The sequence below is a fragment of the Aedes aegypti genome, chromosome 3 (assembly GCF_002204515.2).
Source record: "Aedes aegypti strain LVP_AGWG chromosome 3, AaegL5.0 Primary Assembly, whole genome shotgun sequence".
NCBI lineage: Eukaryota > Metazoa > Arthropoda > Insecta > Diptera > Culicidae > Aedes > Aedes aegypti.
Genome location: NC_035109.1, coordinates 22,123,491 through 22,136,889, shown reverse-complemented (window position 1 = coordinate 22,136,889; position 13,399 = coordinate 22,123,491). Strand labels below are relative to the sequence as shown.

General features: G+C 36.2%; 1 protein-coding gene across 1 annotated transcript in view; it reads right to left on the bottom strand.

The window, feature by feature from the left end:
- The window catches only part of LOC5572229, a 29,142-nt gene extending 16,367 nt beyond the window's left edge, over window positions 1–12,775 (bottom strand). The window contains exon 1 of the mRNA XM_021853352.1: window positions 11,240–12,775. Coding sequence (XP_021709044.1) covers window positions 11,240–12,526 — 1,287 coding nt within the window. The 5' untranslated portion in view covers window positions 12,527–12,775. The remainder of the gene's footprint in view (window positions 1–11,239) is intronic.
- Between the last annotated feature and the right edge of the window lie 624 nt (window positions 12,776–13,399).

Genomic DNA, 13,399 nt, shown 5'->3' with positions numbered 1-13,399 from the left:
GTTTTTCTCGGCCGATTTGTCTGAAACTTTGCAATAAGAAGCATTTTAATACGATGCATGCTGTGGCCAAATATGAGGTCAGCAACTTTCAAAAAACCCCACTGCCAAAATGAATCAAAAGTGCAAATAATAGGATCTTGCTCTACCTGTTTAACAAGTTATGTTTTAGGTCAAATTCCATATGTGACTCATATTCCCAATTCCCAATAGCATTTTCAAAGATTTTTTTTCTCAATTTTTAATGTCGAGAACTTGTGATGTAAAATCACGAGACATTTCTGATTAATGGGTAATTCTTAAATATAACTAGGTAGTCTTTTGCTAAGACAGTAAGAATTCTTTAGGAATCTGCCGAGAGTCTTAGAATATTAATTTAGATATCCCACGAAATCCTGCAGATTTTTGCAGCAATTTACCAATAATTAAAAATAAGAAAAGAAAAGAGTCAGATCAAGATTTTGCTAGTTAATAACTAAGAATGTCAAAACAGCCTAGTATATTTCATAGAGTCTAATAGAAACTTTAATGAAATCCACCTAGAACCTTTTGGAAGATTTATAAAACATAATAATGCCATGAAATAACGGTAGCATTCCTCGAATCGTGGTTATACCGAGAATATGGTAAGACTCTTTTTAAGAATTTCATAAAAAAGGTTCCGCTAAGTTTCCATAAAGGTCTCGTAAGAATGGCCCCAAGTCCTACAAAAAATCAATCAAAGTTTTTGGGAGAAATCCGTCAAAGATTTTCTTTGGAATTCCGACAGTTTTTTCTACACGATTCTCTGATACATTCGTGAAGGAACTCTCCAGTAACTTTGATTAGACATAGTGTGCAGCACCAGATGTTAAATGGAGAAAATCCCGATGCATCAAAATATTGAAACGAACATAAGAAATCCTGTGGTTGCTACTAGTGATCCTTTATAGAGAGATAAGCGGAAGTAACATGGAATGATTTGGCAACAGACCAGCAGTGCTGATTTTGCTCGGCGTCGAGAATAATATTGTAACACGGACATGACTTCCTCATTGCTAAAAAGTATATTTTGTTTCGTTGTAGATCTTTGAGCTACATATCCAAACTAATAAACAGCCGAAAAAATCAACAACTAATAATCGCATTGACAAAAATTTAAAAAAGAAAAATATTTCATGTTTTTTGCTTCATGCAAACAGTGTTGTGAAAAACTCAATTTCTCACAACTCACGCTTGAGATTTTTCATGCGTGAGTTGCCAATCACGCAACTCAGCAGTCAAAAAATCATGGATGAGTTGACTCACCTTTTTGACTCATTGTCTCGTATTTCCACAGTTTACTCACACACGGCAATAATTTCTTGTTAGTCTGATAAAATTATAGTAATCCTTTCTAACGTAAACAACAACATTCGGGATTCACGAGTTTTTGCCGGGTTTTGCGACTGAATCATTTTTTACGGTTTGAGTTGATTGAGTTGATTTTGCACTAAAATCTCAAGCGTGAGATTTGCGAAGCAGATCTCTAATGAGTTTGCTCTCCCGGGAGAGCGTATTGATTGAGATTTGAGTGTGAGTCTACCAACACTGCATGCAAAATTACTTTTACCGAAATAATTTCAAGCGGATTACATTACTTTTCAAGAAAAGTTCAAAACAAACAAATCGCATGTCCGTTTGGCTTACACTTTGAAAGCTCTCGCTGCTTGATTGGCTCACACTTTGACAGAAATGTCAGCTTCCGCAAATCTCTCTTATAAAGGATTACTAGTTGCTACTATCTGTGCTGAAAAAGCAGGACAAATCTTAAAATATGAAAAATAAATCAGGACGCTTCAAAACAAACTCAAAATAAGGACATGTCCTGCAAAATCAGGACGGATGGTAACCCTATGAATATTTCACAAGTTGAGGACATCATTTTGGAAAATATAAATCAGAAATGCCAGTAGTCTGTTTAGTTTTTCTCAAAAACCTAAATATTTTAATTTAAAAAAAAAATATGCATCTTCAACTTACTCTTAGACGAAAAGGATCAAGTTTAAAATTTTTGACAGCCACAATACGTTTGCAAAGTTTCTTTTTGATCTAAAAAAATATTATTTTGGATTTTTTGCGACACAGATTTTTACCAAGATTTTTAGAGGTTGACTTAAGATAAACAAGTTTTTTTTTAGCCGAAAACACGGATAAGAATCAGAAAAAAATGTGGCAACACTGCATGAATCAAGTGAGCAGCTTAAGCATTTTGAAGCGTCTTTTCCCAGTCAGGCAAAATAGAGTTTATAAAACTCACAACCTTTTTGGGATTTGCAGTCCAAATTTCACTAGGTTGTAAATAACCCCCGTTTAGAAATTTGGATCTGCGTTTGTATGAAGCACTACTACTGCAGAGCAGATGTTCCAAGGTTTCGCGTTCCATGTCACAGAAACGACGATATAATTCTGAACCTGGTCAATATTCTCCAAATGATATCTACTCGGAAAATGTTCAGTTACTTGACCAGTGTAAATACATAGAGCTCTCTTGTTGAGGTCTAAAAGTCTATTACTGATAGTTATATTTAAAACTAAAATTTTTTTAGATTGATTACACCTTGTGGTTACCATCCACATAGTCATCACCTTTTGTTGTTCCCATCGTTTTAATTTCATATTTAGTGCACAGTACGGTATGCCACAGAATGGTTCCGGGCCCATGAACTGTGAATCTGATTCTTGTTTAGCAAGCTCGTCTGCCATTCACACCATTCGCAATGAAATAATTCATTCCCAGACAAATGGTGCCCATTCGAATCTTCGATTTTCTTAGAAATGTTTCGCAGAGAACAAATTATAAGAGCACCAGATTGGCACACATTACACCTGACGGTAAAGGTGATCATACACCAGACTAACCTAATGACCTAGGGTGTTTATAAATGTAAATTATGAGAAAAATGCAACAACTTTTTTGTTAGAATATATCAGCTGTTTCAGTTTGGACACTGTTGTGACAATTTCGGGAACATGATCACCGGATATCGGTTCCGGTAGGTATACTTTCAAAATATCATGCACTCAAACCTTCCGACGGCTGAAAATTTATGATTTTTCATCCAGAAATGATGAATTATCGTGTTTGGATTATAAAATGGTTTACACCTTTCTCGAGCACTTGGTAATAGATTCCGATAGAGCTCTAAAATGCCAATTTTGGAATTTCTGCTGACGTTTTTGTATCAAAGCTAGAATTTCATGATTTTTCACACATAAATATATCGACACCATCTCATATCCTTCCTCTACATCTGGCGTTACGTTTCAATCAGATAAGAACCTGTTTCTCAGCTTAATTTACAATTGTCTTTTTTATAATTCTGATGAGCTTTTGAGCATTTTCCCTCATTTAAAAATATTCAAAATATTCCATGCATACCTACATTAAACATATAACTCATTCCCGACTTTTTCTTAAAATTTCATCAAAATCGAGCAAACTATGGTGAAGTTACAGAATTTTGAAACTTCGATGTTGGCATCCAGTACAGTAAAGGTTAATAACCAGTTCAAAAGATTGCAACAACAGGGTGTCTACTCGTTTACCGAAATGAAATTCCCTGATATTTCTAGGTTTTTTCCAGGTTTTATAAATTAGTTCCAGGTTCAAGAAATACTTTAATTTTATATGACCAAAACAAACTAAATTTACTTAATTTAGACAATTTTAAAAAGTGTTTTAAAGTGTATTCACTCTTTTAGACATTTTAAAGCAATGTCCTAAACATATTAAAGCTTAATTCGAATATTCATATGAATTGTATTCAATAATGATGGTGTTTTGTTTGTAAAAGTTCTTTCCATCATCGTGTTTAAAACACGGATAATAAAGTTCCCGTTCAATCGAACCCGATCTGAATGACATTTACAAATGTGATCATTTAGGTAAATGATTAATTGTTTGCATTTCATTCGAAAACTTTCAAGAGCTCTGCATGAATCATGATTGTAAAAAAATAATTCAAAGTTTAAACAACTTCCAGATTCCAGATTACTTATCCAGAATCGGTTTTTTCCGAAATTGAATATTTTCCAATAATTTGAGAAATTGTTCATGAAGCATGGCTAAGTGTTTTGAAATTAGAAAATTCAGAAACCTCTTGCTTGAAAAAAGAGACCAAACAGTAATCAAAAACCAAATCGAGACCTAACAGGAACCAGGAGAAAAAAGTTTGATTCTTTATGGAATCAGCCCTGACATTTCTCTAAGAATATTTTTTCTGTTTGAACTTCCTCGAGACATTACGACAAATAGGGGGACACGGAGCAGTATGGACACCCTAAGGAATTTGCCTATTTTGACTGTGAGGACATGAGTATTATACTGTTTTTTATGTGCAGTAGAAACACCATGTAAACATGGTTGCATAATTGGGAAAAAAATATTTTGTTTTCAAAAAAAGCTTATATTTGGTAGTCGCCATCAAGCTAGCGGGGCAAAGTGAACACCCCCATGGGGCAGTATGGACACCCTAATGTTTATAGGAAAATTGTCCCGCGATCGTTCTCAAAACCTCGAAAAATGAAGTTCATATTCAGGAAACCATAGTGACAGGTCACTGTGCCACTGGAAACATGATTAAAACCAATTTACGACATTTTTCGTAGAGATGCTTTCAATATTGCCTCCAGGTTAGTTTTAATCAAGAATTGACGATTTTCAACTGATTTGTGGTTCCGCTTCATAATCATTGCATTGAATGCTAAATATTTTTGGATAATTTTGTATTTGAAGTTATATTTTTTTTTCTCTTTGAAGTGTCAGCTCTACTTTGTCACCCGGTGACCATATTGCCCCAACAGTATAAGAAATTATTTAAGTTTTTCGATGTCTTAAACTACCAGAAAAAAATCTACTATATTTTTGAATATAGCATAAATAATTGAAGATTCAATCAAGAGCTACATTATCGGTCAACTTGCAGTCATTTGCCTCTGAAACCTTATTTGGTGAGGTGTGAATGTTATAATTTTCGAACCAAATAAAAACATGCTCAATTTGTCTATTTAAAATCAATGTTTTGAACATTTTTTCTGAAATTTTAGTGGATAATTTACTCCTCCGACAGGCAACTGAAATATTGTTTGCATTTAAAGTGTAAAAGTATTCGCTTATGCAAAGATACAGGGGGTGTCCATCCTGCCCCGGGTGTCCATACTGCCCCCGGTACCCCTAATAGTGTTTGTATTACTGCACTTTCAATGATTTCCTCAAGGAATTTCATCAGAAATAATCTCAGGTATTTGCCCAAAGATCCAGATATAACTCTGAAGATTTCTTCAAATTGAATAAATGGATAGATATTTTAATTTGAGAGATTTGATTTTTTCTCACGGATTTTATTTAGTGATTATTTCCCATAAAACCACTTCGAGAATTTCCCCAAAGAATTTCTCCAAGAATTTTATTTTGGATATCTTAAAAAAAAAACCTGATATTTTCCAAAAATAATCACAGAATAACATATATAATTTCAGATATTTTTCAAGAACATCTCTAGTCCTCAAGGTTTTTTTTTTTGTGATTTCCCATTGGTTTCCTAGAACATCGTCCGTTTTAAACATGTTGCAATATTCAACCTGAAATGCATCCAGGGATTTCTCAGCATTTCCTACATAATTGTCCTTCAGCATTTCTTTAAGGTGACACGGGAGACCGACTTTCGTCTCACTCTAACAATTATCAAAACTTTGTGGAAGCAAATCTCGAGTTTTAGTGAACCGATGAAGCTGAAAATTTATTGGGTTGTGCACTACATATATAGAATCATAGCGATACATTTTCGCATCGATATATGGAGTGGTTCTTGGGATTTGCTTCTTGAAATGGATAGAGTGATTATGATGACGTCCCGTGCGGTCTTAAGATTTTGACTAGGAATTTTTCTGAGGATATCTTGAGAAATTACTCCAGAGATAGCTTCTAAGATTTCTTTGGAAATTCCAGAAACAGGAAATTCCACTAACAGTAACTCCTCCAATAAATTTTAGAGATTTCTCAATGAAGTTTTCCCAGATTTTTTCAATCATTCTTCCAAGAGTTTTTCGTGAAGAATTTCCAGCAAGAGTAACCTCTAAAAAAACTTGTGTAAGTTGTTAAGTAATTTTTGATAAATAAGGATTTTTAGAAAAACACTTGACAAAACTTAAGAGTTATTGCTAAAATTATTGAAACAAAAAGAAACAGATCAATATTGAATCTCTGTGGAGCAACTCCTTGAAAAACGAAATCGCTACGAAATTGTGTAGGAATGATCGGAGGATTTCTTGGAAAAACAGCTGTAGTAGTAACTAATGTGGAATCTTAGATGAACTTTTGAGAATTCTATGGTATTTTTTTTATTACCGTAAACGTACCATATTTGACGCGGGTCCAAACTTGACGCATTTTCTAATTAATGTTATCATAAATTAATTCTAGATCAGACTAGCACTCAAAAATGTATTGCTTAATCTTTATTTACATGTTATTGAAGGATTCCAATCGAAAAAAGTTTATATTTGATTGATAATAGTTAAAAAATAAAATTTATTTGAAAATGCATCCGACAAGTGCGTCAATTTTTTCATTCCTTAGTGAATGTGCTAACTATTGTTGATCAATTTTCGTGAAATTATTGTGCTGTTTGACAGCAATATAATCAACAACAGTCAGTAATATTATTTTATTCATGAATTGACGTCGAAAGTTTTCTACTTTTAAGCTTTAAGACATATTGTTGTATGAAAATCTTGTGCGTCAAGTTAGGCACACAATGTTCCTAATTATTTGCTATTTTGTTCAGCATGTTTTGTTGAATCGAAAATAGGAAAATAAATATTTATGGTGCTTGCATTCAAAAAATCCGTCCGCAGAACAATCCGAGGCTTTATGTAATCGGATGTAAAGGGTCATCCATAGATTACGTCACGTTTTTAGGAAGAGGAGGAGGTTCAAGGAAACGCAACGATTCATACAAAATATTCGCACTTTTCATAAAATAAATGTGGCCAAGGTTGAGAGGGGTTGAAAATTGTACAATTTATCGCGGTTTATGGACGTCCCCTAATGTTTCAAGGAAGCTTCAATAAATGCGTCAGGAGGTGAGGTGTAGCTTCAATGATTTGTTTCGTATAATTTATACAATAGGGGGTGTGTCCATGAGATACGTGTCACAAAAACATACCATTTTCTACAAAAACCCCGCCCATTCGCCCTACTTCACACTTTTTATATGGAGCCTTCAAAAAACTTGTATGATTCGTCACATCTTGCAGAACACCTCCTTACCCCTAATAACATGACGTACTCAATGTATGACCCATATATGGTTCTCGATCTATTTCGAGGCCCATACTGCCGTTGGTTCTACGCATATTTGTCCCGCGGTCCATAAGGGTGACATAGAACATGGGACAAGTAGGCGTAGTTCACGTGTTATAAGTAACGAAGATTATCAAACGGCCATTTTTGGAACCGATTGTTTTCGTTCTAGTTTTTGACCAATTTGTCCTTATTTTAGCAACTACCTTCCCCGTTCCAGCGCAACATAGTTTTCAAATCTTTCCCTTGTTTAATATCACGACGAAGATACATTAAACTAAACAATAATGCTTAACTATGGATTGAACTCAATCGCCGGTTTTACTTTCTACACTAACTAAACACATAGCTAAAGTGACTACCGGATGACGTCATTCAAAACTTTTTCCAAAGGTTCTAACTTTTATGTCCTCTCTAAAACGCTTTTTTTCAATTAATTGAACTATTGAATACTGAAACTGTTGTATATTTTAAACTTTAGCAATTATTTGTAAGTGCGTCAAATAAGGAACATAATGCGTCAAATTAGGCACATTGAGGAATTGATGCGTCAATTAAGGAACCTAATGTGTTCCACAAAAAGTCAATCAAACATGAAGAAAAAATCGTTTAATATTTTTTTACTGATTTTTCCCTAATTCTATAATAGTTGAGCTAGTATAGATTCAAATTTCAACAAAATCGAATAGATTTAGACGATTTGACAAGTGTTTGAATTTAGAATTTTCTTAACCGCGTCAAATATGGTACGTCCACGGTAGATTCATTGAGGAATGTTGGGAAAAACTGTAATCCTTGGATGAAATACAGAGGAAATTCCAAAAATAAATAATAGAGAAACTCAACCACGAAACACAGGTCGAATATGAAATGTTCCTAATAGATATTCTGATTAATTACTCGAGGAATTTATGTACCAATTCTTTGGAGTGAATGTGGACATAATGGCGTAGAAATTCTTAAAAAAAAAAATGCCTGAAAGCTTATGAATTAACCTCTGCGGGCTTCTTGGAAGATATTCTGTGGGAATCTTTGGAAGATCTGATAGAGTTACAGCTGGAAATTTCAGTTGAAGAATTAGTGAAAAATATCTCGAGGAAGTCCTAGAATAGTCTTTGGAAAAAAAAATTAAAGTAACCCCTAAGGAAATGACAGCAAGATAGGGAAAAAAATCCTTTAAAGACCATATTGGTTAATATAGAGACCTTTCATTATAGAGACTTATTAGAGATTTGAATAAAAATAGAGACCAAGTCTCTAAAAAAAACCTGCCCCCAGCCCTACATACGTCAATCCTATACTGATCAAATATACCTGAAGATATTTGATGTTTAGTAAGACGATTAAGTTCCATACCTGAAAAGATCCTCACTAAATAGCTTAAGTAACGTTATGATAGCGGCGCAGCCGATTTTTTTTTTTTTTTTTTTTGATTGAAGTAATGATAATCTCTGGATTTTGACGCAAAAATCCTTTGTAGTGAACATATTCTACCATGAATTACTACCCCAAAATATTTTCCCTGATTGTGATTCAAATTCCCTGAGAATTCCAGGTTTTTTTCCAGGTTGAATAAAATTCCCTGATAATTCCAGGTTTTCCAGGTTTTTCCAGGTAGTAGACACCCTGAACAATGTTGTCCCTTGTAGGGTAAGCGTTCCCTTAGTTGTGGGTGTTCCTATAGTTGCGGTAGTGCCGTTTTCACTGATTTCATTAAATTAGCCACAGAACTGGCACTACCAATCGACGTATTGACTTGTTGATACACGGAATAGTTGAAAACATCGTTCAGATTGCTTTAAAACTGATGAAATATCACTAGAATTGCTAACACTGTTCTCGCTTGTACCAATAGTTGCGGTAAAGTGTTCCTATAGTGGAGGATCCCATAAGAAAACCACGGATACCGCAACTATAGGAACACAAAATAAAAATATACCGCAACTAAAGGAACAGTGTACCAATAGTGGAGGTATTATTTTTCACTGACATGCCGTGGATTACTGCGATGAAATATTTTTTCTCATTAATTCAATGGTCGTTACTTCCCGTTACAACATTAAAATGTATAATAATTGCGCTTCTTGAATTTAGGCGGTTAAATGAAGTTCAATAGTGCTTAGTACCTCCACTATTGGTACATCTACCCTATTTTTCATGACAACTTTGTCTTGTATCTTGATTGTATTCCAATCCGCAAAAGTTGTTTCGTTTTTGTTAAAATGACAATTTGATTCACTACTTGAAGGTTTTACTTAATGAAATAATTATTGATCAACTTATTCAATTGAATCCCTGGATGAAATGCTGCATGTTTTTTTTTTTTTTTTTTGAACATCGCTGGGAAAAAACATTGAACAGAATCCCTGAAGAAGCTTGTGTATTGATAGTCGGAATAATTACTGAGATAGAGATTTATGACCATTACTAGAGAATTGTTTGGGAGAACTGCAGAAGTAATTCGTGGATGAGATGTTGAGAACGTTTCTAAATATCCTTGAGAAATTCTTGTGTGGGTTTTCGAGAAAATCACTCAACGTTCAACGCTCCGTCATCGTAATCATCGTCATCATCGAAACTTCAAAAGCAGTTTTTCTGTCCAAAACTAAGAATTATTCGATAAAAATGTGTTCACTGTGTTTCGGTTGGAGAATAGAATACAGTGAACACATTTTCTTGTAAAGTTTCTTGATTTTGAACGAAAAAACTGCTTTTGAAAATTCCGAAAACAATGACGGATCCTGCCCCCTTAACGTTCAACACTCCGTCATCGAAAATAAAAAAGCAGTTTTTTCTGTTCGAAGCTAAAAATTATTCGATGAGAATGTATTCCCCGTGATTCAGTTGGAGAAAAAAAATACAGTGAACACATTTTCCAGTAAATTTGGTTGATTTTGAACGAAAAAACTGCTTTTGAAAATTCCGAAATCAATGACGGATCCTGCTCCCTTAATGAATTTCTTAAAAAAATAAAACTCTTGAATATGCTCTAGGAATCTTTCAAGACCTCAAGAAAAAAAAAACTAGAGGAAATCTTAGGATAATCCCTGGGAAAATTATCAGAGTAATACCTGTGAGAATTACTGGAGGTAAAAGTAATTGGGAAAATCGGTAAAGGTAAGGTGATCCCTGGAGGAGTAATTGAATGTATTCCAGAAGATATCTCCAGAAGTACTTCTGAAGCTTTTTCTGCGATCTTAGAAAAAAAAAAATCTGGAAGAACCTTTCTACCTTACCACCTTTAGAACTAAAGAGTAACCCCAAGCAGAAAAAGAATAAAAGTGAGACCGTATTTTTGAAAAACAGAGACTTTAGTAGAGACCATCCATTACGAATATAGACCTGCATTGAAGTAGGGACCAAGTTTCTAAAACGCGGCCTGCTTAGAGCCCTCTATTCATGAAAACATGTACCTATACAGTCGACTCTCCACATCTCGATGTTCTACATCTCGATATCTCTCCCTATGTCGATGATTTCATAAGTTCCTTCAGTCTGCATACATTTTCACTCTCTATATCTCGATATCCTCCTTATCTCGATATCTCCATATCTCGATGTACTTCTGTTGATTTTTCGTTCTCAATTTTCTCTCCGTATGTCGATATGACCAATATCGATGGTTACTAGACCAAAGTTTTGGGATTCAAAACAAATTAGGAGCGCGAAATGACGTCTGTTTGTGTATTACTTTCTTGGCAACGGAGTGTTTTTCCATCTAGTATTCATCCAAAATTTGTTCTTTGTCTCGATCTCTCCCTATCTCAATGGTCCCTTCGATATCGAGATGTGGAGAGGCGACTGTATTATGCAGTACCACAGTGTAATAATTCTATTTTGCACAGCGATTGTAATCATATTTTGCTCTAAAAAATGACCCATCGTTGATTCATATCTGTACGCCCTCCACCTGCTTACCTGAGTTGTTGTTCCGAGTGAGATCACTCCGACTTCGATCTTCTTGCCGATTCCACCCATGAGTTTCATGTGCTGGCAAAGCGCCACCGTACAAACCGACCGCAGCCAAGTGTACAATCCCTTCACGTACAGATTGTCCACCTTGACCCAGTTGACCACGTTGGAAACATTGGTCTGGCAGCTCCAATGGTAGATCAGCTTAAGAATAACGGACGGGGGATGAGGCGATCCCTCGAACGTGGATCCGTTGAACACGGAAATGAATCGCGTGGGGCAGCACTCGCTAATCCAGACGTATCCTCCTGAGTAGGGGAATTTCGATGCATCGGAATACATTCCGAGCTTTAGAGGCGTGCCACGATGGACCTGGCAGTACTGTTCCGATTTAACCAGGCCCTGCTGGATGAGCCACTCGGTGAACTTGGTGGCCGTATGCATGAGGACATTCTTGACCTTGGCATCCAGCTGGGGTCGATCGGCCGGAGCCTTGTCCGATGTTCGGAGCGATGGCCTGGCAATGACCACCAGCGAAGGGAATGTCTTGCCCTGGATTTTACTGAAGGATACCTCCCTCGAATCAGCCACCGGCTTTCCGCTGTCGTCTTTCGTAAGATCAACGATTGCCGTCGGTTCTGCCGTGACCTTCTTCTTCTCCTTATCGCCCCCGATGAGCAGCCCTCCAATTGAAGTAGATTCCGTTGGGCGGACATTGCTGGCCGTAATACTCTGGGGCTTTTCCGGTTTCTTCGGCGTTTTCGTGTCTGCCTTCTTGTCGTGGTGTTTCTTATCTTCTTTCTTTCTAGCCGCCTCCTTGGCAGCAGCTTCCTTTGCGGCCTTCTCCTTCTTCTTCATCTCCAGCCGCTTCGAAAGGGGAATGTATTCCTCATCGTCATCATCCGGAGCGAAATCTCCGCCATCGTTATCGTCATCCGCCTTATATTCCGACCGGCGACTCTTCCTCTTACCACTCTCTAGAACCGGAGAAGCACTACGTTTGGAGCTAGACGGGGTCACCGGAGCCGCCACCGGTTGTTTCTTCTTCAGGGACGTTATCGGCTTCGAAATCTGTTCCAGACCCGGAACCGGCCCCAGAACCTGATACGCCGTAAACACCTCACCGGAGAAAATATTCTTCCCGCCGGCTTCCTTGACCAGGTCCTTCAACTTGTTCCGGATATCGTTGTGCTCTTTTTCGGCCTTTTCGTAGGCCGCCTTCTGGGCGGGACTCAGCTCATCCGCCCAGTACTCCAAGTGCAGTGTTATTTCCTCCTCCGCCGTGGGCGCCATTTTGGATTTCCGGACTAGTCTATTGCCAAACCCGGAGCACTTGGAAAACTTGTTTAACCAGCGAGATTCAGGAATTTTCCGTTGTATGGCACTTTATTAATGTAACTTCTCTCGCCTGTATTACACTGATTAGTTTTTTTAGGCGTAAAAATGCGAAATTTACAGCAAAAATTGCGTTTTTCGGAGAAGCCGGAATTTTCACCCAAACACACTTCGCGTCACTTTTCAAGTTTGCGTGCCTTTTTGGTGGCTCGATCTGTGATTCGGTAAAATGCAGGGCTGAACATATTAAAGTACACGGAGAAAAAACCTTTTTTTTTATTGAACAAATTGAAAATTGAAAATTTTGTTTCAAAAATACAAAAAATTGGAATACACAATCCAGACACCTAAGAAGAAGTTCAACTTTTAACATGAATATTATCGTAAATTTTATTTTTTTATTTAAATATTTATTTAAAAAAAATACATCAATACGTTTGATAAGGCATTTTTTTAAATGCACTTATGTATCTGCAGGAAAAAGCCAGTGAAGCTCTCGGTGCAAACCTTGATGCAGCCTAGAAGTGCAGAAAAAGAGAATAAATTTATATTATTGCCAAATTATCTACAATATGCATCACTTACCTACCCTGTGCGTGGTAATATATTAATTTTTAAACTCTTTTATTAATAAACATTAACAAAATTGGGTCACCGTAAACAAATGCGAATTGACGAGCGGAATCTATCTAACTATTTTTCACCCATTATTGAGAACGAGAGGGAATTCTAGAAATGGGTAAATTTTTACCCCTTACGAGATTTTAAATTCACCCATGTTTTGACAGATCCGTGCCCTATTCGAAAATGGGTATATTTTTACCCATTAAA